Source organism: Lampris incognitus, chromosome 21 (assembly GCF_029633865.1).
Source record: "Lampris incognitus isolate fLamInc1 chromosome 21, fLamInc1.hap2, whole genome shotgun sequence".
Classification (NCBI taxonomy): domain Eukaryota; kingdom Metazoa; phylum Chordata; class Actinopteri; order Lampriformes; family Lampridae; genus Lampris; species Lampris incognitus.
The window spans coordinates 12,010,348-12,033,101 of NC_079231.1; the positions used below are offsets into that span (position 1 = coordinate 12,010,348).

General features: G+C 44.4%; 1 protein-coding gene across 5 annotated transcripts in view; it reads right to left on the reverse strand.

Annotated features, from left to right (window-relative positions):
- Window positions 1–22,754, reverse strand: part of LOC130131835 (inositol polyphosphate-4-phosphatase type I A-like) — a 78,524-nt gene that overhangs the window by 38,659 nt on the left and 17,111 nt on the right. For 4 of the 5 annotated variants that reach the window (XM_056301617.1, XM_056301615.1, XM_056301616.1 and 1 more), the window contains exons 2-8: window positions 21,901–22,007; window positions 10,157–10,386; window positions 4,507–4,551; window positions 3,794–3,912; window positions 3,311–3,427; window positions 1,724–1,803; window positions 843–954 (exon numbers count right to left, since the gene is read on the reverse strand). In XM_056301617.1, coding sequence (XP_056157592.1) covers window positions 843–954; window positions 1,724–1,803; window positions 3,311–3,427; window positions 3,794–3,912; window positions 4,507–4,551; window positions 10,157–10,262 — 579 coding nt within the window. In that variant the 5' untranslated portion in view covers window positions 10,263–10,386; window positions 21,901–22,007. The remainder of the gene's footprint in view (window positions 1–842; window positions 955–1,723; window positions 1,804–3,310; window positions 3,428–3,793; window positions 3,913–4,506; window positions 4,552–10,156; window positions 10,387–21,900; window positions 22,008–22,754) is intronic. The other variant, XM_056301614.1, reaches the window with a different exon arrangement.

Genomic DNA, 22,754 nt, shown 5'->3' on the forward strand with positions numbered 1-22,754 from the left:
GTTCCAGTTATTCAGCCTAGTCAAGGAGATCTGACACCTGGAACAACACATTATTGTAATTAACTAGCTGCTAGAAGAGAAAACCTGAGGACCTGATTGAGAACCACTGCTTCAGATCACATGCACTCTTTAATTTGAATGGGTAGTTGAAATGCACACTCAAGACAAAAATGAAATTAGAGTTCCACCTTCCTCGCTCAAAGATGAGGACCGGCTTTTACAAAATGTGATGACAGGTCTTTTAGAGATAGGGACGCACGATACTGGGTTTTTGCCGATATCCGATATGCCGATATTTTCCATCTCATTTTGGCTGATTGCCGATGCTGATATATGCACATATGTTTTCCCCCGTAACTGCAGAGAACATCAAGTTTCTCCTGTAGTGGACTAAACGAAAGCTACTACGCTGACCACAAAAGCCATGCGCACCCGGACTGTTGAGCGCCATCTTACAAGGGGTGGAGCAGTGACCGGGACAGTTCGGAAAATAGGGTAATTGCCCAGTTACAACTGGGGAGAAAAACAGGGGGCGGGGAAATCCAAAAAAAAGAAAAAAAAGAAAAGATAATAATGGGGCCTGGAAAGGTTTACAATATTGTTTACAATATGGAAGAATTGTGAACAGCAAAGGCGGCAGTGGTAATGCAATAGGATGCCACCGTATTCACCTGGTTCCACACCCCAGAGTCGCTATTCGCCACTTATTGTCACTCGTCCTGCCAATTTTTAAATTTTATCAAGCAATTCATGGAGTGGTAAAGAGAGGGTACTATAGATTAATAAGTGAGCAATAGGACACTTGTCAATTAGCATCTTATTAATGCATCTTGGCCTCTTACCCGCCCGTTGATGGTGTCCGGAAGACGCGTCACCGCCGTTCTCTGGTCTCGCTTCTCCTCCATCTGCCACGCCGCTATGCTGATGTTCCCCACGCCCTCGTTCTCCGCCGATCTGTCCAGCCAAAGCAAAACCAGGAGAAGAGCGCACACAAAGATCGAAGTTTAATTAGAGAACAGGCGACAGATTTCCAGGGCTCTCCATATAAATGTCCACAAGTGGAAAATCTATTTAGAAGAGAAAAACTTGTCACATTATCATTCCCAGCTAAGAGATTGCTTGTTTTTTCTCACTTACTACACTTCTCTACTTCTCTTTCCTACTTTGACTTTATCGTGTGTTTTTGCTGTTGATCGGTGGCACAAAAACATCCAAGTGAAATTACTCGTGGTCCAAAATTTGAAATATCCAAACAGGGTGAGTACTTTTTAAAGACTCAGTACATCATCCTTTGTAAACTAGACTTTAATCTGAAATTTCTTTGAGACAGCATGTTATGATCCAGGATGTCAAACCGTTAAAAGATGATTCAAGAAAAATAATCATCAGTGACAATTAAGAAAAAAACAAAAACAAAAAAACCAAGGAGACTATCGTCTATTTAAGAGGAAATTGCAAAAAGCAAATCAAAGTTAGAAGAGAAGAAGTTCAGGAGTTACCTTTTGTGACAACGGAGAGGAAAGTTAGGATGGTCGTCATCCCTTGTGTGTGTGTATGTGTGTGTACGCAGTCGTGTGTGTGTAGCCATAGACCAGTGATCATACCCCAAGTGAGTGTAAGGTGTGTGAGTGAGTTAAAGCAAGAGAGACACAGAACAAGAGAGAGAGAGAGAGAGAGACAGACAGACAAAGAGAGAGACAGACAGAGAGAGAGAGAGCTTTACCTCAGTTCTAGGTGTAACCTGTGATTCTTGTTTTGCAAGAGCTCCTTAACAGGAAACAGCGCTGAGCCCAGCATATACATCTGGACAGAGAGACAGACAGAGGAGGGAGAAAGAGAGAGACAGAGCAGGAGAGATTCAGAAAAACACTTGAAGGATCAATAAATTTCTCTTTAACTGCTGCCTCCAAGGAAACCTGACAGGAATGGAAAGTGAGGTGGAAGAGAGCAGATGTTTACCACGTTCCGTTCTCTCCTCCCATTACTGATGATTGGCTGAATCATCCTCCATCAACACCTCCACAATGCTCAACAAGAAGTTATGCTTTTCTAAAACTCTCCAACACTCACCAGCAACACACTTTACCACAATAAAACCTACAACACACCTACCAAATAACGTGATAAATCCTTTCACTGCCCTCTTTAAGGACCATCCTGCTGTGTTTGTGTTTCCATTTCCTGCAACTCGCACATACTTTACATTGTATGCAACCACTTTTCAATGCATACCGTAGTGTTTTAGATAGTTTGATTGTATGAGTTTTTCCTATCTTCCAGGCAGCCACTGATTTCCATTCATTTCAGCAGGGTATGAAAATCAACCTGCAGGGACACGGACGAATTTCAGATTTCCCAGAATTTCACTTGCATTACCCTACAACGATGATGTAACTTTAACAAAAAAACAAAAGGACTAAATGTTTAATGTCATGGATTATCTAGCTCAAGCAAGTTTCATGTCTCTGCAAGATGATTTTCAATTTAAGTAATTTTTCTCAGTCTCATTATAAATCAAGAGTTTACCTTCAGACAGGAAGGCACCAAACCTCTCGAGATGGGTGCCAACCCGATTTGAGCCAAATTGAGTTATCTTTCTCTTGAAAATGACTTCCCGGAAGATTGCCCTTATAAATGCTAACTACTCGTTTATGCAAAGAAACACCAGCCTACGCTCCAGACCAAACCCTACACTCATATGTTAATGCATTTGCCTTATTTCAATCAGTCTGCTGGAGCCGGTAAGTCTGTCTCACTGTTGTGAATGGAAATTATACAATCCTGTGAATTGTAATTATATGATATGCAATTTTCAAATTCACTGTAAAAGCCATCGCTCCTCTACACTGGAGGAGCCAGTCTATCAGAACCGCCGTATGTTTCTGGTCTCTCTAACCTGCAACTGCAAGAAAAAAGCTGCTGGAACCCCCCTAGTGTGTCAGTCAGACTGTGTCCATGACTGTCCATTATCTATGACTTCTCTATGGTGCTGCCTGGCTAGTTTATGGTTGTTACTACTACCTACGGTAAGTATAGGCTGCTACTTCCTGCAGGGTGAACCAGGAAGTAGATTAGCAACATCATCCACCATTGATCATATTGGACATTTCAGGTAATAACCTTAACTTGCACTTTGGTTTTCACTTCCAAATACATGGTTCAAATAACTGGGTTAAATGGACTTGTTGAAACGTGTGATGCTTGTGTTCAGTTGTCCCATAAGACACCACTGTTAAGCTGAGTCTAGTAGCGGTCTTTAAATTTGCTGGTGAGACATCACTGTAGTAACACATATGGGAGTGGGTCGTACCGTGCCTTGGGAGCGGTCCTTCACATCGTAGACGGCCAGTTTGACCTGCGTCTGCTGGTTGATGCTGGACTCCTGGAAGAAGGCAATACTGCTGAGGAAGATGGGGTTACTGGTTCCCTGGAAGCAAGGGAAGAAGGAGAACGCTGAATAATTAAATTCATCAAATGCCCCACAAACGGAAAAGCGAATCTGCAAAATGAAAATGTCAACATATCCATTATGGGGGGAGGAAGCCATGCATTTGTCAACACTACATAGATTATCTTGTTAACCCTGAACTGACGATACCAAAAATGTGTAATACCGTTCCATTTAATATGCTTGTTTTTTTTTTAAAGCAGACATCTTATTTTGAAACTCTTCTAAAACTTGCCATGAAACATGAGATACAAGTGTGTGTGTGTGTGTGTGTGTGTGTGTGTGTGTGTGTGTGTGTGTGTGTGTGTGTGTGTGTGTGTGTGTGTGTGACACATCATATCTGACCTCTATGACCTCAGTCTGGGCGTGTTTGGTCCAGAAGGCCTGAGGTGGAGTAGTGATACTTGCTGCTACAAAGCTGTTTGGTTTTCGATCTAATGCCGGGGTCACCAGCTCTGTGCAGGCTGACCGGGAGCACACACACACACACACACACACACATACACACACACACGCACACACACCCATGCACGCACACAGAAGACAATCTACGTGTAAGCTAAAAATCAAAAGTTAAATACCAGCAAAAGTCGTGTTCACCATACAGTCAAACTGTCAGTTAATTACGACCATGTTTGCTATTCTATTCAAAGGCCCACATAGGTTGTCTTAATGTTTTTACTTTTGTGTTATAAACAAGAAGGATGAAGAAGGACAGGATTAGGAATGAGTATATTAGAGGGACAGCTCAGGTTGGACGGTTTGGAGACAAAGCAAGAGAGGCAAGATTGACATAGTTTGGACATGTGTGGAGGAGAGATGCTGGGTATATTGGGAGAAGGACGCTGAATATGGAGCTGCCAGGGAAGAGGAGAAGAGGAAGGCCAAAGAGGAGGTTTATGGATGTGGTGAGGGAGGACATGCAGGTGGCTGGTATGACGGAGGAAGATGCAAAGGACAGGAAGAGATGAAAATGGATGATCCGCTGTGGCGACCCTAACGGGAGCAGCCGAAAGTAGTAGTAGTAGTAGTAGTAGTAGTACACAAAGCTCACTTACCAACACTGAACTCTAGCACAGGTTCATCTGGGTCCTGATGGTTTCCTGGTAGAAGATAATTATAAAGTTAGCAAAGCACTGGATTTCAAACGCAACAACCGTGTGTTGGTAGAAATAGTCAGGCACTCTTCAAAACCACTTCAACAAACTGACGCCGAGTGAGAAACATACTGCGGTTCCTCCGAGCGACATCAAAACGGATATCAACAGGAACGCAAAGGAAAAGCTTTCTGAAAATGTTTTTGATAGTAAATCGTATGTACAAGTATCATTTCTGAAATCCTGGCCATCCTCTACAACACATCCTGGACCTCCATTAGCTAACAAATGTCTCGGTGGTGGAAAGAAAGAAGATGCAACCTCGAGGTATGAGCGGCATGACAGATTCGCCATGGTGAGCTGTGGAGTTCAATATAATAGCAACATTGCTGCTATTCAAACAAAACTGTAGGTATCAGTATTTTGTTATGTCAAAACGAAGCTCGTTTTATTGCTCTAGCTTCAGCATTTGGTTACGCAGTTAAATAAACACAAGTAACAAAGTGCCCAATGTGCTTATCAAGGACAACATACAATGTACTGAGGTGAAATGACTGCATTTCAATAGCACTTTGGCAGTCTCAGGACGCAACGCGCTTAACTACCAAAGAACTGCATCCCACCACAATCTGGCTGCCCAACTGGAAAATACGAAGGAGTTGGTGCTGCTGTCCGGCCGCATGGTGTTGTTGGGGGGAGAAACTGTATTTTTGATGCTTTGGCAACATTGTTGTAAAACTTTCATGCCAATAAAGCCCTTTGAATTGAATTGAATTAAGAGAGAGAGAGAGAGAGAGAGAGAGAGAGAGAGAGAGAGAGAGAGAGAGAGAGAGAGAGAGAGAGAGAGAGAGAGAGAGAGAGAGAGAGAGAGAGAGAGAGAGAGAAGAGAGAGAGAGAGAGAGAGAGAGAGAGAGAGAGAGAGAGAGAGAGAGAGAGAGAGAGAGAGAGAGAGAGAGAAAGAGAGAGAGAGAGAGAGAGAGAGAGAGAGAGAGAGAGAGAGAGAGAGTAATGATCTTCCAGAAGCCCAGATGTCATAAAGTAATGATCTTCCAGAAGAAGCCCAGATGTCAGGAAAATAGATACCAGTTGACTCTAGGTAGCCTCACCCTAGAGCATACGATGCAGTATACTTACCTTGGTCTAATTATTACAGCATCGTGGAGTTTCAGTAGGGCAGTGAATAACCTAAAGCAAAAAGCTGGCAGAGCTCTATATGCAATTAAAAATAAATTGTTTAACACTGATATACCCATCTCCATCTGGTGCAAACTGTTTGATAGTGTAATTCTGCCCATTGTGCTATATGGAAGTGAGGTATGTGGTCCACTCGGTCTTTCCAGCTACACTAGATGGGACAAGCAGAAACCCTACATACTGAATTCTGTAGAATGATTCTGAAAATACAAAGGAAAACACCAAACAACACATGTAGGGCAGAATTAGGCCAGTTTCCATTATTGATAAATGTACAAAAAAGATCTCTACATTTCTGGATGCACTTAAATACAAGCCCAACAAATACATTGCACTTTAAAGCTCTGAAAACCCAAGAACTGAACCCCGAAAAGAGTCCCCTGAAGCAACTGGTTCTGAGACTCACTAACCCTTTAACAAATACTAAGACCAACCAACCTCAGGCCAGCACTGCATTCCAAACAAATATGAGGATAAATCAGCTATAACACAAACAAACATGAGGATAAATCAGCTATAAAACAAACCAACATGAGGATAAATCAGACTATAAAACAAAGCAAGAACAATTATCTGAAACACTGGAAGGCTGAAATCCAAACTCAAAACAAACTAGAAGTCTATCTGGCCTAAAAACAAACTATGATTTGGAAGAATACCTCTTAACTGTCAGAGACAGGAAGCAGCGACAGATCCTCACCAAATACAGCCTCAGTGACCACAGTCTAGCCATTGAAAGGGGGGACATAAAAAGACGTGGTTGCCAAAAGAGCATCGAACATGTGGCCAATGCATGACAGATAAGGTGGAGACAGAGGTGCACTTCCTCCTTAAATGTCAAAAATTTGAAAAACAGCACCAGGCTTTTGTCCAGGAGCTGGAACATGTGACTCCAGTGTACCAGGAAATGGACGACGCAGGTAAGTTGCGGGGGGTCCTGGGAGGGGGGCCAGCGGTGAGCATTGCAGCAAGATTTATATTTTCCTGCCACAACCTGAGAGACAGTGGGTGACGGCACCTATTGCTACTGTTGTTGTTTGATATAATATTCACTGTTGTTGTTGCTGTTATTATTATAATCATTGTTGTGTTGTGTTGTTGTTGTTTTACATGCTTTGGCAATACGTACACAAACGTATTTCATGCCAATAAAGCACATATTGAATTGAGAGAGAGAGAGAGAGAGAGAGAGAGAGAGAGAGAGAGAGAGAGAATTTGTTGTCCAAATTGAACATTTTTTTCACAACTTGTACATCAAAATACAAGTTCAGGGGCGTCCAGGTGGCATTGCGGTCTATTCCGTTGCCTACCAACACAGGGCTCGTCGCTTTGAATCCCCGTGTTACCTCCGGCTTGCTCGGGCATTCCTAGAGTCAAAATTAAACGTGTCTGCGGGTGGGAAGCCGGATGTGGGTATGTGTCCTGGTCACTGCACTAGTTCCTCCTCTGGTCAGTCGGGGCACCTGTTCGGGGGGGAGGGAGAACTGGGGGGGAAAGCGTGATCCTCCCACATGCTATGGCCCCCTGGTGAAATTCCTCACCATCAGGTGAAAAGAAGCAGCTGGTGACTCCACATGTATCAGAGGAGGCATGTGGTAGTCTGCAGCCCTCCCTGGATCGGCAGAGGGGGTGGAGCAGAGACTGGGACAGCTCAGAAGAGTGGGGTAACTGGCCAGATACAATTGGGGAGAAAATAGGGCAAAGAAAAAATATACAAAAAATACAAAAAAGTTCATCATATCAGTATGAATGTTCACCTTCAACCATATAAACATACATACATACATACATACATACATACATACATACATACATACATACATACATATGTACACACATACATATGTACATGCATAATGCATATGTACGTACATACATACGTACATACACATGCATACATATACACACACACACACACACACACATCCATACGTACAAACATACATACATACATACATACATACATACATACATACATACATACATACATACACACAAACAAACATACATACATACATACATACATACATACATACATACATACATACATACATACACTACCGTTCAAAAGTTTGGGATCACCCAAACAATTTCGTGTTTTCCATGAAAAGTCACACTTATTCACCACCATATGTTGTGAAATGAATAGAAAATAGAGTCAAGACATTGACAAGGTTAGAAATAATGATTTGTATTTGAAATAGGATTTTTTTTACATCAAACTTTGCTTTCGTCAAAGAATCCTCCATTTGCAGCAATTACAGCATTCCAGACCTTTGGCATTCTAGCTGTTAATTTGTTGAGGTAATCTGGAGAAATTGCACCCCACGCTTCCAGAAGCAGCTCCCACAAGTTGGATTGGTTGGATGGGCACTTCTTTGAGCAGATTGAGTTTCTGGAGCATCACATTTGTGGGGTCAATTAAACGCTCAAAATGGCCAGAAAAAGAGAACTTTCATCTGAAACTCGACAGTCTATTCTTGTTCTTAGAAATGAAGGCTATTCCATGCGAGAAATTGCTAAGAAATTGAAGATTTCCTACACCGGTGTGTACTACTCCCTTCAGAGGACAGCACAAACAGGCTCTAACCAGAGTAGAAAAAGAAGTGGGAGGCCGCGTTGCACGACTGAGCAAGAAGATAAGTACATTAGAGTCTCTAGTTTGAGAAACAGACGCCTCACAGGTCCCCAACTGGCATCTTCATTAAATAGTACCTGTTAGAGCCTGTTTGTGCTGTCCTCTGAAGGGAGTAGTACATGAGTTCATGAGTCCACCATCAGGAGAACACTGAACATCAATGGGGTGCATGGCAGGGTTGCAAGGAGAAAGCCACTGCTCTCCAAAAAGAACATTGCTGCCCATCTGCAGTTTGCTAAAGATCATGTCGACAAGCCAGAAGGCTACTGGAAAAATGTTTTGTGGACGGATGAGACCAAAATATATCTTTTTGGTTTAAATGAGAAACGTTATGTTTGAAGAAAGGAAAACACTGCATTCCAGCATAAGAACCTTACCCCATCTGTGAAACATGGTGGTGGTAGTATCATGGTTTGGGCCTGTTTTGCTGCATCTGGGCCAGGACGGCTCGCAATCATTGATGGAACAATGAATTCTGAATTATACCAGCGAATTCTTAAGGGAAATGTCAGGACATCTGTCCGTGAACTGACTCTCAAGAGAACGTGGGTCATACAGCAAGACAACGACCCTAAGCACACACGTTGTTCTATCAGAGAAGGGTTAAAGGAGAATAAAGTTAATGTTTTGGAATGGCCAAGTGAAAGTGCTGACCTTAATCCAATCGAAATGTCGTAAAAGGACATTAAGCGTTCAAGTTCATGTGAGAAAACCCACCAACATCCCAGACTTGAAGCTGTTCTGTATGGAGGAATGGGCTAAACTTCCTCCAAGCATGCAGGACTGATCAACAGCTACCAAAAACATTTAGTTGCAGTTATTGCTGCACAAGGGGGGGGGGGGGTCACACCAGATACTGAAAGCAAAGGTTCACACATTTTTGCCACACACAGATATGTAATATTGGATCATTTTCCTCAATAAATAAATTTCCAAGTATAATATTTTTTTCTCATTTGTTTAAATGGGTTCTCTTTATCTACTTTTAAGACGTGTGAAAATCTGATGATGTTTTAGGTCCTATTTATGCAGAAATATAGAAAATTCTTAAGGCTTCACAAACTTTCAATCACCACTGTATGTACCTCCACTCAGACACGGTAACACAAGTAGTCACGTACGACATACAACATGCATGACAATGGCACATGGGTACACACCTATGAAGAAAGACTATAACAGTGTATTTCGTTTAAGGCCATGATGGCAGCGGCTTTTGTCCCCTCTGCCATCATGGCTTTAAATAAAATACACTGTCGTCTGTGACCAGATGGGAGCAAAGTGACAAATATGTTGAGGGGGACCCAGCGGTCATGGATTGTGAGACAACTTTTTGCGATGTAAAGTGGTAAGGTGTTATAATACTGTTATCCGCAGTAGACTGTATATGACCTTGCTGGTACTGTTATAACAAATCTAAGTTAAAATGAAGGCGCTGCTGGAGCGTGGGCCTGTGTGTGGGTTAACTAATCTGCGCTGGCAGGCCTCATTACACCCGCCACAAGGACAACACAGGAAGACGTGTTCCTGGTGCCCACACGTGGACTCCAAAGATCCCCAGCAGATGTGTGTGTGTGTGAGTGAGTGAGTGAGTGAGTATGTGTGTGGGAGCCACTAAGTGTGTGGATTTAGTTTTAATGTTAAAATCAGTTTCAACTGGGCACTCGCTACAGAGCGGTGATCAGTCAGTGCTCCACAGCAGACAGAAGACTCCAGTTGTAATAAGAACAAGCAACGGTAATAATAATTATCATTATAATAATATCTATCTATTCTTACCTGCAAGAGCCAGGCCGATCATCTCATTGGACAGTTCGAAGGTACTGGCACGGTACACTGACCAGGGCCTCTGGAGTCGGGCTCCACGCTCTCTTCCCCCCGCCATGTCTGTGTACACACACACACACACACAGGCACACACACACACACACACACAAACACACACACAGTCACACACTCTGGTGTGACTTGCCCCTCTTTCTGTCTGGATCCACGGTGGCACGTCGTCTCTAAATGGAGAGAAAGTAAAGTAAACTGAAGATCACATGTTTCTGGATTACACAATGACACAACAGTTCCAGTGATTACCACCGTCAAGTCCACAGCAAACTATTAGTTTAACAGAACAGTAAATGTAACAAATATATATGCATGTGTGTCCGTTAGTGATAAAGCAGTGTTGCTGTAGGTCTGTTGCAACGCCACTAGGGGGCACCATGTAGTGTGCTGGAAGAGCAATGCCACACCACATCGACTCAACGTTGAGAAACTCCACCGGTGTCACTCTTCAATACAGAAGACAAAACACGTGAAGCCCAAACCATCATCACAGACCAGATGGAGGAAAGTGAAGGGAAGGCAGCCAGCATGAATCAGACCAACAGGGTCCTTTAGCAAACACCTGATGTGATGAGCTGCCATCCCAGTGCTCCCAGTCTTATTGGCCGTGTGCTGAGCCCACGTGACGTCAGAGCATTTACACAAGACATCCGGGGGATTTCTCTGATATCTTCACATAGTTTACATGGAATCCTCCATGATGAGGTCATCCTGGTTAAAATTGACTTCCAGAGACGGCTGTCCTGGTTGGATGAGCTCTTTATTTTAGATCATTATCATGACTCATTATCTATACCATCATCTATCTTCCTAACTGTATTTCTTACCATAAGTTTACTTTCCCTTAGAGATGGTTTGGACATGTGTGGAGGAGAGATGCTGGGTATATTGGGAGAAGGATACTGAATATGGAGCTGCCAGGGAAGAGGAGAAGAGGAAGGCCAAAGAGGAGGTTTACGGATGTGGTGAGGGAGGACATGCAGGTGGCTGATGTGACAGAGGAAGATGCAGAGGACAGGAAGAGATGGAAACGGATGATCCATTGTGGCGCCCCCTAACAGGAGCAGCCGAAAGTAGTAGTAGTAATAGTAGCTTGGTGTATATTGAAGTATGGTACTGTGTCGTGAAGTGTAAACTGGTATCGTGTCATGAGTTACACACAAAACAGAAATGAGGGATGCAGGGAGAGCAACGAAGAGAAAAAGAATGATAGGAACTGAGAAACATTAGATAAATGGCTATACAAACAGACAGACAGACAGAGCTAAAGATAGAAAAAGCTAGAAATAAAGAAGGAGAAAAGAAAAGCAGGGGAAAGAGACAGCTGCGAACATCAAGAAAGTGAGGGAGGCAGAGAGCGAGAGTGAGCAGCACATGTGTAGGAGCATGAGGTGGACCATTATCACCGCTCTTCATCCAACAACAGCAGCACGGGACACACGGTGCATCTGTTAACACACTCGTTTGTGTGCACGTGAATGTGTGTGTGTGTACTATGTTCCCTTCTTTCTTCCTTGTTGAGGGTCAGCGTTCACGTTTGTGTTAGTTGGGCTGGTCCTGTTCTTCTAATCAATTCTATACCTCCTTTTATCATACTCTAGTTCATTTTCATATCTGTCCAGTTTCCTCTTCTTCAGTCCTGTCTCATCCAAACTTCATCAGTCGTTTCTCTTGACTCTGGAACCTGTGAGAAAGCGTCCCAGCGAGTGTCCCAGCAAGTTTCCCTCTCTCTCTCTCTCTCTCTCTCTCTCTCTCCTCATTTCCATTTTGATAAAGAGCAATTAGCCTATTTACAGTCAGGCTCCGGGGACATGATAGGTGTGTGTGTGTGGGGCAGTAAGTGGCTCTGAGAGAGAGACATGTTGGTCTAGTTTGGGACAGACAGATGGAGATCTCTGCAATCTGTTTTGACACAGCGACTCTTCACACACCGACAGAAGCCTGCTACTCAGATAATGATTTTAATCTGAAACATAAAAACACACCAACTGTAAAAAATGTCCTCCATCAGGACACTTAATCCACTGAACCTGACTTCCAAATCTAATCTGCAAAAATGTGCCAAAAAAAAGAAATCTAAAGTAGATTGTAAAACCAAGTTGTTTTTCTCAGTCAGATAAAAAGCAGCTTGTAAATTTTAAGATATCGTTTCTGAAATGAGGCAACAAATTCCTGTTGTACAGACGATAGTGGTGGTTTTGAAACAAGTTTCAAAGGCCCGAAGGTCACACAGGTCAAACCACTCCTAAATTACTTGGTACTTGACTTGACATAAACCTTCATTTATGTTCTACTCTCTTCCACCTGTTTGTAACTACAAGAGAAACATCTTGACCTACCGCCCCTTGGAGGTCTGCACAAACTGAGAAGCAGCATGTTTTAAAAGGCGTCCAGACAGTGGCCTGATTCCTCTAATGGTTCCACTACCGCTCCACTAGCATCTCTTCCACTACATGTGCTCCACACAGGACACCCGCTGCACAGCCACACTACTATAGACGGAAGAGAAAAAAGTTCAGCTTTAAAACGTACAATTTTTTTTTAACTTTTACTTTTTATTTAATGAGTCCAAAGTGTCCTGTATTGAAAATGAAACCGCCACTCCCAGACACACAGTGAAGAATACACGGCGAAAATATAAAGCTACCATGACTATTATAGAGTTTCAGAAATTGTAAGAAGTCATACTGTTTCATATAATTCAAGTCCCCATTCAAATTCGCTCAGAGCGCCCCCCTTCGGAACTCCTGGAGTTTTCCCTCGCTCTCTGGGCCACGGCCGGCCCCTCTCGCTGCATCCCGCTGTCTGCTGCCATCCCAACAGCTCACGAAGTCTTGCTTCCGGGCTGTTCAGCTCCCGCTGTGCCTCCTGTGCACTGCTGTATGTTCGAGTCCCCGTATCCTGGTGGATCCGCATATTCATGTATGACGTTTGAAAGTGAACACCCCTCTCCTTTAGGGCTCTCTTTACCCCATTGTATTCCCTGCGCTTCTTGACTATCCATCCATTCATTATCCAAACCGCTTATCCTGCTCCCAGGGTTGCGGGGATGCTAGAGCCTATCCCCGCAGTCATTGGGCGGCAGGTGGGGAGACACCCTGGACAATGTCATGTATTGCGCTTGGATTTGACACCTGTGGGTACCCGTGAGGAGTGGAGTCATACCCGGAAATGTTGTAACAAGAGAATTCACTCAGTAAAGTGTTGAAATGCGAGTATGCGTTTGTCGTTTGTTTTGATTCAATTCAGTGAATATTGTGATGGTCTAATTTCAAGTATTAAGATGTAAACACAACAGACAGGCCGCCAGGCCATCACAGGGCCTTCCTGACTATCTCAGTCGCATAATCATGGTCGAAGCAGAGAGACGTGTTGCCCCGTTGGTTTTTACCCTTTTTCCAAGCTTCTCTCAACACCATCTCCTTGGTTTTGAACTCCTGCAAGTGGATAATGATGGGTCTCGTTAGGGCTTCGGGACGGTGTTTTTGCTCAGGGACCGATGTACCCGCAGTATTTTCAGATCCAGGTCCTGTGGTGATGGCAGCTCGCTTCTAAGAAGTTTCACAATAAACTGTGGTACCGAGTTGCCCTCTTCTCCCTCTGCCACTCCAAAGATGCGTATGTTGTTTCTCCTGGACCGGGACTCCAAGTCCGTTAATTTTTCCTGCAGGGCTTTGTTGTCCCAGGCAGGTGCAGAGAACGTCGGTCGCCGCTTCAGCCCAACCCTCCACCTGCTCCACTCGGGTCTCCGCCCAACTTGGTCAGACAGACTGCATTTCAATCGCAAGTTTATCGAGTTTGCTGTTGATTTCTTGTCTCAGGCGCCCATTGTCTCCCTTCAGTTCAATTTTTAACTCTTTTATCGCCCTAATTACGTCTTCGGGGCCTCTGCTCGTTCCCGGACTCCCCTGGACAACGGCAGCTTCGCTACGTTTGTTAGCATGTTAGCATGCTCTGTGTCCACGTTGCTAACTTTCGTCGCCGGCGCTGCAACGCTTTGGTCTTGAGATTTTGGCACACTTTCCTCTCTTTTGTGGCCTTTGGTGATTCTTCTCCCACTCGTCTATCCCGTACGCTGGTAAATATCGAGTCAACGAGTTATTTAGTGGGACATTTGCGATTGGTCTGGGAGCGCGCTTTCACTATACGTCCGACTACTCCATCGGCAAACCGGAAGTCAAAACGTATAACGATTAAGTTCAGAAGTAAGGGATAATCCACAATACAGTGTACAATAAAGGCTTTTAACCGCACGATGTGGCGGCAAAGAACCATGAAGTGCATTAGACGCACACCTTGTCGTGGATTATTCCACTTATAAAATAAAAATAACAGTATTTAAGTAAAACGTAAATATTGTTTTAATTTCTCAGTATTGTTCGTTTATCAAGATCAGGCCATCTGCATAAAACACATTTGTCTTTACCCCTGAAAGAATAATGCTGTGGACAGACAGGATGTTAAGACTATTTTCAGATGCTATTTTCAACCAAATGTGCTGCCGTCACACTCCAGATGCATCCAATAGGTGGACCTCAAAGCCATGTGTGGAACAATGCACACTCATTCCCTGTCTGACTGACTGACTGTCTGTCTGTCTCTGTCTGACTGTGTGTCTGTGTGTCTGTCTGTCTGTGGCTGTCTTTCTGACTGTGTGTCTGTCTGACTCTGTCTGTCTGACTGTGTATATGTCTGTCTGTCTTATCTATCTGTCTGTCTGTCTGACTGTGTATCTGTATGACTCTGTCTGTCTGTCTGACTGTATCTATCTGTCTGACTCTATCCCTGTCTGTCTGACTGTGTATCTCTGACTCTGTCTGTCTGGCTGTCTGGCTGTGTATCTATCTGTCTGTCTGTGTGTCTGTCTGTCTCACTGTGTATCTGTCCGTCTGGTCAGTGAAACAGTGGAACAGGGGCAGTCTCACCTGAATTAAACAACACAATATTGTTGTGGGTGTCTGTGTGATATCCGTCCTGTGTGCAGAAAGAACTGGTTTCTGACTTGCTGACTCACTGTAATGCACTGTGATGCGTTACAGTGTAATAATGCACTGTGATGTGTTACAGTGTAATAATGCACTGTGATGTGTTACAGTGTAATAATACACTGGTAGAGCAGCATCAGTGTAAAGTGCTATTGTGTTTCCACATGTCCTGACCAGCACACCAGCTTCATCTCTCATGTTCAGCACAACACAAAGCCCCTTGACCATGAAGCGTTGTCTTTAGTTTGCTATGTAACACTGCTCCCTGAAAATGAGGCATTTGCAACAGAATTTGAAGCAGACACACACACACACACACACACACACACACACACACACACACACACACACACACAAACACACTTTGGCCCTCTGGCCAGACAGTGTGTTACACAGCTTCTGGTCTGATGAGCAGAGTCAGTAAACAATAAAAAGAGTGGTGTGTATTTGTGTGTGTGTGTGTGTGTGTGTGTGTGTGTGTGTGTGTGTGTGTGTGTGCCTAGTGAATGTAATTGTCAGAGCCAGTCAGTGATGAGGTTGCACTGACTGCGGGAGTCTTTTGATCTGCTGAGGTTTACAAGATCCAGAGGATATCACGCGCACGCACGCACACACACACACACACACACACACACACACACACACACACACACACACACACACACACACACACACACACACACACACACACACACACACACACCATTCAGCTTGCCAGTTTCTCTGTACTAAATTCCAGACATGTTCTAAACCTCAGCTTGGTGCCCTGACTTTCTTATTTCAGTCAGTGTTAGTGAGGAACCAGGTATCTGTGGCACACCGAGAGGAACCAGGTATCTGTGGCACACCATGTGACTTTCAAACCTGCAAGGACTTAAAAAAAGAAAAAGGAGGAACTGGATCCTCATCCACAAGGAGGTCAAACTGAAACTCTCTCCTCTCCGCTTCTGTGCTACTAAACCACAGCTGAGGGGACAAACTGGCCATATTAGGGAGTGCCACATTTAACATACTGTGTGTGTGTGTGTGTGTGTGTGTGTGTGTGTGTTCACTGGCTGGTTTTAAACATCACCTGTGTGCAAGGCTTATGGATGAAGGTTGACAGGGATTACTTGCCATTGGACAAATGTTTAATTTGTCTACTGCTCATTATCTCATGTCTTCATCAACACGCCAACAGCGTTTAGGTGTTTCTGTCATGTTTACAACAGGGTTTTTCCCCCTGTATTTTCACATTTTCACAAAGCTTTTCTTACTAGATGCTTGGATATTTAAATAGAAACAGTTTGCATGGTTTGATGAAGTGTCAGGTCGCTCTGCTGCCAAAACTTCATCTGATTTGTGGAGGAGTCAGGTTCCAACATGTATAACCAAGTCCAGTTTCTACACCGTCTTCTGTTTACAATGCTTTCAAACATCCCCACACAAGACGCCCTGCTCATCTGATGAGTGTGTACCGGGCTGTATGTGTGTTGTATCAGCACATACTGGCCTGACAGAGAGGGAGAGACAGACAGACAGACAGACAGACAGAGACAGACAGACAGACAGAGAGAGAGAGACAGAGTGTGAGACAGAGACAGAGAGACATAGGGAGGCAGAGAGTGCGAGAGCGAGACAGAGAGAGAGAGAGAGAGAGACAGAGAGACATAGGGAGACAGAGAGTGCGAGAGCGAGACAGAGAGAGAGAGAGAGAGAGACAGAGAGACATAGGGAGACAGAGAGAGCGAGACAGAGAGACATAGGGAGGCAGAGAGTGCGAGAGCGAGACAGAGAGAGAGAGAGAGAGAGAGAGAGAGACAGAGAGACATAGGGAGACAGAGAGAGCGAGACAGAGACAGAGAGACATAGGTAGACAGAGAGAGCAAGACAGAGAGAGTGCGAGAGCGAGAGAGACAGACAGAGAGAGAGAGCAAGACAGAGAGACGGAGAGACAGAGCAATAGAGACAGTCCAGTTCCATTGACCATACATGGTCAAAACCGTTTTTACAGCTCACTCAGAGACCTGCCACACACTAACCAAAGAAAACAAACCACACATACTGTACATGCACGCATATACACACGTGCACAGTCCTCGTGCACGCTCTCATAAGACAAGACAAAGTCCTGCAGGAAGAGAAGCTCTCTGCTGAATTTCAACCAACAGACAAGAGCTGTCCTGTTAAATCAACAAAACACACGCGGCAGGCTTTGCTGTTAAAAAACAGGTCAGTGTCCACAACAAAACTGTGTGTAATGAGTCCATTATTTTTAATCACAGCTCTGGGAATCATACTGGGAACACAGGACCAGGACAGATTTGGTACAGAGCAACTCTCAATGGCTGCTGCTGGTCTGCATCCTGACCGGACAATAAACCAGTATTATCAATGGTGTTGTATCAGGATAAAATCTGGAAATTGACAGGTGTCTGGGTAGTGTAGTGGTCTATTCTGTTGCCTGCCAACACAGGGGTCGCCAGTTCGAATCCCCATGTTACCTCTGGCTTGGTTGGGCATCCTTACAGACACAATTGGCCGTGTCTGCAGGTGGGAAGCCGGATGTGGGTATGTGTCCTGGTTGCTGCACTAGCGCCTCCTCTGGCTGGTCGGGGCGCCTGTTCAGGGGGGGAGGGAGGCCTGGGGGGGAATAGCATAATCCTCCCACATGCTACGCCTCCCTGGTGAAACTCCTCACTGTCAGGTGAAAAGAAGCAGCTGGTGACTCCACATGTATGGGAGGAGGCATGTGGTAGTCTGCAGCCCTCCCCAGATTAGCAGAGGGGTTGGAGCAGGGACCGGGACGGCGCGGAAGAGTGGGGTGAAAGGCCAAGTACAATTGGGGAGGAAAAGGGAGAAAAAATACAAAAATAAATAAAAAATAAAAAATGGGAAACTGTCATATCATGATGCACTATTTTTTGTCTAAAATGAATGATAATGAGAATGTAATGTTAGTTTGTCATGTAATGCTGCCTCCTGAAAATGAGGCATTTGCAACAGAGTTAGAAGCAGGGACTCTCAGACTCACTCACTCACACACACACACTCACTCACACACACACATACACACACTCACACACACACACACGCGCACACGCACACACACACCTAGACAGTCAGTCCATCATGTTCCTGTACATCCTACATGATGCAGATTTCAGGCAGAAAGCAACAGACTGAATCAGGACTGTATGGAGAAAAACCAGAATAAGTTAAGACGGGTCTGGCCTGGTTGAAGTGACAATATGAAACCTGTTCACAATAAACAACGACACACTCTGACTCACTTCACGTTTCTTTCAAATCCCAGCCGGGATGTGAGCAAGGCTTTTAGGAATGTCAAACGATCCTGTTCATCTGCACACAATGCAGAGACATTATGATTTACATTATGATACATTATGACTTATATATCATGGTACATTATGATTTATATATTATGATACATTATTATTTATGTTATGATACATTGACTTATGTTATGATACATTGATTTATATATTATGATACATTACCATTTATGTTATGATACATTGATTTATATATTATGACATATTATGATTTATATATTATGATACATTATGATACATTCATTTATATATTATGATACATTATCATTTATGTTACGATACATTATGATTTATATATTATGATACATTAGGATTCATATCATGATACATTATGATTCATATTATGATACATTTATATATCATGATACATCATGATTTATATCATGATACATTATGATTTATATATTATGATACATTATGATGTATATATTTGATAAGCAAATGGCTGTGATAATAAAAGATCTCTTCTTCTTTCTCTCATCTGTCACGCTCAATGTCCTGCCCTTTCCATCCTCCTTTTAATTCTCTCTTTCTATCTCCATCTCTCTCAAAACAAACCTCACAGACAAACACAGCCCCCCCCCCCCCCCGACACACACACACACACACACACACACACACACACACACACACACACAGAGGACAGCTCTGGTGCCGGCCAGGTTTCTGACACAGGTGTGGACGTGAGGAGATTTTGAAAGTGAGGCTGAGTTGTCGTCCTACTTTGTCCACATTCATTTTGTAAAGGTCAAAGGGAAAGTTTTCCATTCATTCTGCTGGTGTGAACATAAACGTGTTGAGCGTCTGTCTCTCAGCAACGTGACCCCGCCAGGTCCCCTCAGCCAATATTTACAGAACATCTCACACACTTCTCATCACCTTTCTACACGTTTACTGCCTCTGAAAAGATGTCTTCCTCTGAATTCCCTCTACTTTGTCCACTTTCCCCGCCCCCCCTTTTTCTCTCCCCAATTGTATTTGGCCAAGTACCCCACTCTTCCGAGCCATCCCAGTCGCTGCTCCACCCCCTCTGCTGATCTCGGGAGGGATGCAGACTACCACATGTCTCCTCCCATACATGTGGAGTCGCCAGCTTCTTCTTTTCACCTGACAGTGAGGAGTTTCACCAGGGGGGCGTAGCACGTGGGAGGATCATGTTACCCCCCCCAGTCCCCCCCCCGAACAGGCGCCCCGACCGACCAGAGGAGGCGCTAGTGCAGGACACATACCCACATCCGGCTTCCCACCCGCAGACACGGCCAACTGTGTCTGTAGGGACACCCGACCAAGCCGGAGGTAACACGGGGATTCGAACCGGTGAGCCCCATGTTGGTAGGCAACAGAATAGAATGCCATGCCACCCAGACGCCTTTGTCTACTTGTTTTTTGATATGATTCTTGTATAATGTTCTGTTTTCTGGAACGGCCAACCAAGTGACATTTCTGACCACATTGGTCGAAACAGAATCTGATGCTGATTCTACTGACAGACTTATACCGACGCTTCGATGGAAGTGACAGCATGGTGCACACGTGTGAAAAACAGACAGAAACTTTGGATTCACTTCTGTAAGTGATGTTGATTCAAAGGAAGTGAAACAACTTCTCTTCAGATGTGGCATAAACAACGTCCTTTTGGAAGGCACCAGCACCACATTTTATCACGTCCAGGTTTAAACAGGATTTCATCAGATCAAGTGATGTCATCTACAAAAGCGTTAGAGGTCAACATGCTGCCAGGGCAAACCAGCCAGGTTCAGCTGTGGATTTAAAAGAGAAATAAGTGAGGCTGCATCAGAAGTAAAGCTCTGCGCGGGTTCGGGACTGTGCGTTAAAGGGAACGCCCATAGAACTGCAGGGTTTGGCTCATTTATGATGTATCTGTAATTCAATCAGATGGAGCAGGAGCCAATAGGGTTTTGTGTTAATCAAAAAATAGCGCTTCTTATTTCTTCCATTCACAAACAGAAACAGAAACAAGACAGAAAACAAACTAGACGACACATTTATCCAGAGAGGACAAAAGGCTGATAAATGGTACACCAGTCACTTGTTCTTGGACAGCTGACATTTCGACCCAGAAGAGATAAGATTATAACTGTATGATAGTCCATTATGATATGGTTCCGCTGCCGGTGTGGGAAGATGGCGGTGCGAATTCCCGTTTGCAGCGGCCTCACCCAGCACCGGTGTGGGAAGATAGCGGTGTGAACCTGCATTTGCAGCAGCCTCGCCCAGTGCCATCCATGCAGTGTCTTTGTCCACGTCTGCATCTAGGTTTGTTTTTTCTTCATTTGATGGCTGGGAGAGCTGGTGCTGGATCAGCTGGGAGAGCTTGGTCTGCTGCGTCCTGTGGGCCCAGGGACCACGGCCCTGACCAGAGCTGCACCCGAGGAGGTAACACCAGGGGCAGTCTGACGGAACGCGGAAACGCGGCAGGCTAAGCTAACTGCTAGCCCATGCAGACCAGCAGTTCCAATAACACTGAGGGCGGTCTGGCAGTGGCCTCGCCTAGCGTCGACTGTGTTTTTGGTGTCTTCATGTGGAGTGCAGGGAGGTGTGTCGAAGATGTCTGGCTGGGAGAGCTGGCGTTGGATCGGCTGGGAGAGCCTGGTCTGCTGCGTCTGGTGGGCCCAGGGACCACAGGCCTGCTGGAGCTGCGCCCGAGGAGGAAACACCGAGGGTGGTCTGACAGGATGTGGAAGCGGGGCAGGCTAAGCTAACTGCTAGCCCTGTAGACGGCAGTTCTGACAGTCATCCTGGCTGGCGTTCCTTCTCTGGACAGTGGAATTTTTGGACTGTGTTGTACTGAGTGGACTGTGTTAACAGTTTGTGTGTGTGTGTGTTTTTTTTTTGTTTGTTTTTTTTGCTTTGTTCTCTCTGTTTTTGTATGTTTTTGGTGGTGTTGTTTTTGGGAATTTTGGATGTGTGTTTTTGTCTTTTGTGTCACTGCTGTGGGCTGGGGGAAACGTAATGTCGTTTCTTCTGTGTACGCAAGTACATGAAAGAAATGACAATAAATTGTTCCTGATTGCTGATATTCATTTTTATGTACAACGTGTTTGTAGTGAATAATATGGCAGATAACACAAATGTATTTCAGCACTTGAATTACACACACACGTCCAGGACAACAGATCTGGAGTGGAAAGAGAGCACATCCATCTCAGGTATGTCAACGTGTCTTCCTCCCAGACGGACACATCAACATAGGATGGAGAGTGTGTGTGTGTGTGTTTTTACACACACACACACACACACACACACACACACACACACACACACACACACACACACACACACACTTCATCTGAGTGCTTCAACATGAGATGAACAGTTCTGGGGTCAGTGCTGGTGTACTTACAGTCAGTTGCTGAGGTGTGAGGAGGAAGAGGGCTGGTCTGCGGTCAGGGAAGAGGAGACTTCAGTGGCATCGGGGAAAACGGAATGAGACGACTGCTTCCTCTCTATCTGGAGAACAGAAGAGAAAAGTGGTTGACTGATTCGTCCGTGTTGTTTCCTATGAAGCTTCACTTCTTTTACAAACTCCTGAAAACAGCGACGAGAAACTGACACAGGAGAGAGTAAAACCACTGACACAAGATACTGCATAGTGCTGATAAACTCAACCAGCTTTTACTGTTTTAAACACAAGAACAGATTAAGCACTTATGGATGGAAGGACAGGTGGATGTATAGATGGATGGATGAATGGATGGATGGAAGAGATTTGATGTTGATATTTTTCTGTAAGTGTTTTTTAACCTCTTTTTATTCTTAACTTTCACTGTTCTGCACTGTGCTCCTGTTAATTACTGGTCAATCTGTGACGTGTGTGCACGTGTGCTTTTGTGTGCATGCACGGGTCCATCCAATACACTGTCACTGACTGTATCTGTATTAACAAGTACTCACTCTTGTGTGTGTGTGTGTGTGCGGTTGGTTCCCTGGCGCCTCTAGGCTGAACATTAGCATGGAGCATGAATAATTTCTTTAGAGGAAATGAGCAGCTGTAGCCTTTTCACATGAAAATGAGCACTGCCCACACTCAACACACACACACACACACACACACACACACACACACACACACACACACCCTAACCCTGGTCATCAAACAGGACACCATCCACCACATTTTGCAGCACTTCATGTTTACTCCCGGATGAAAAACGACAAAGAAAAATAAAAGTCAGACAAAAGAAAACCAAACAAAAA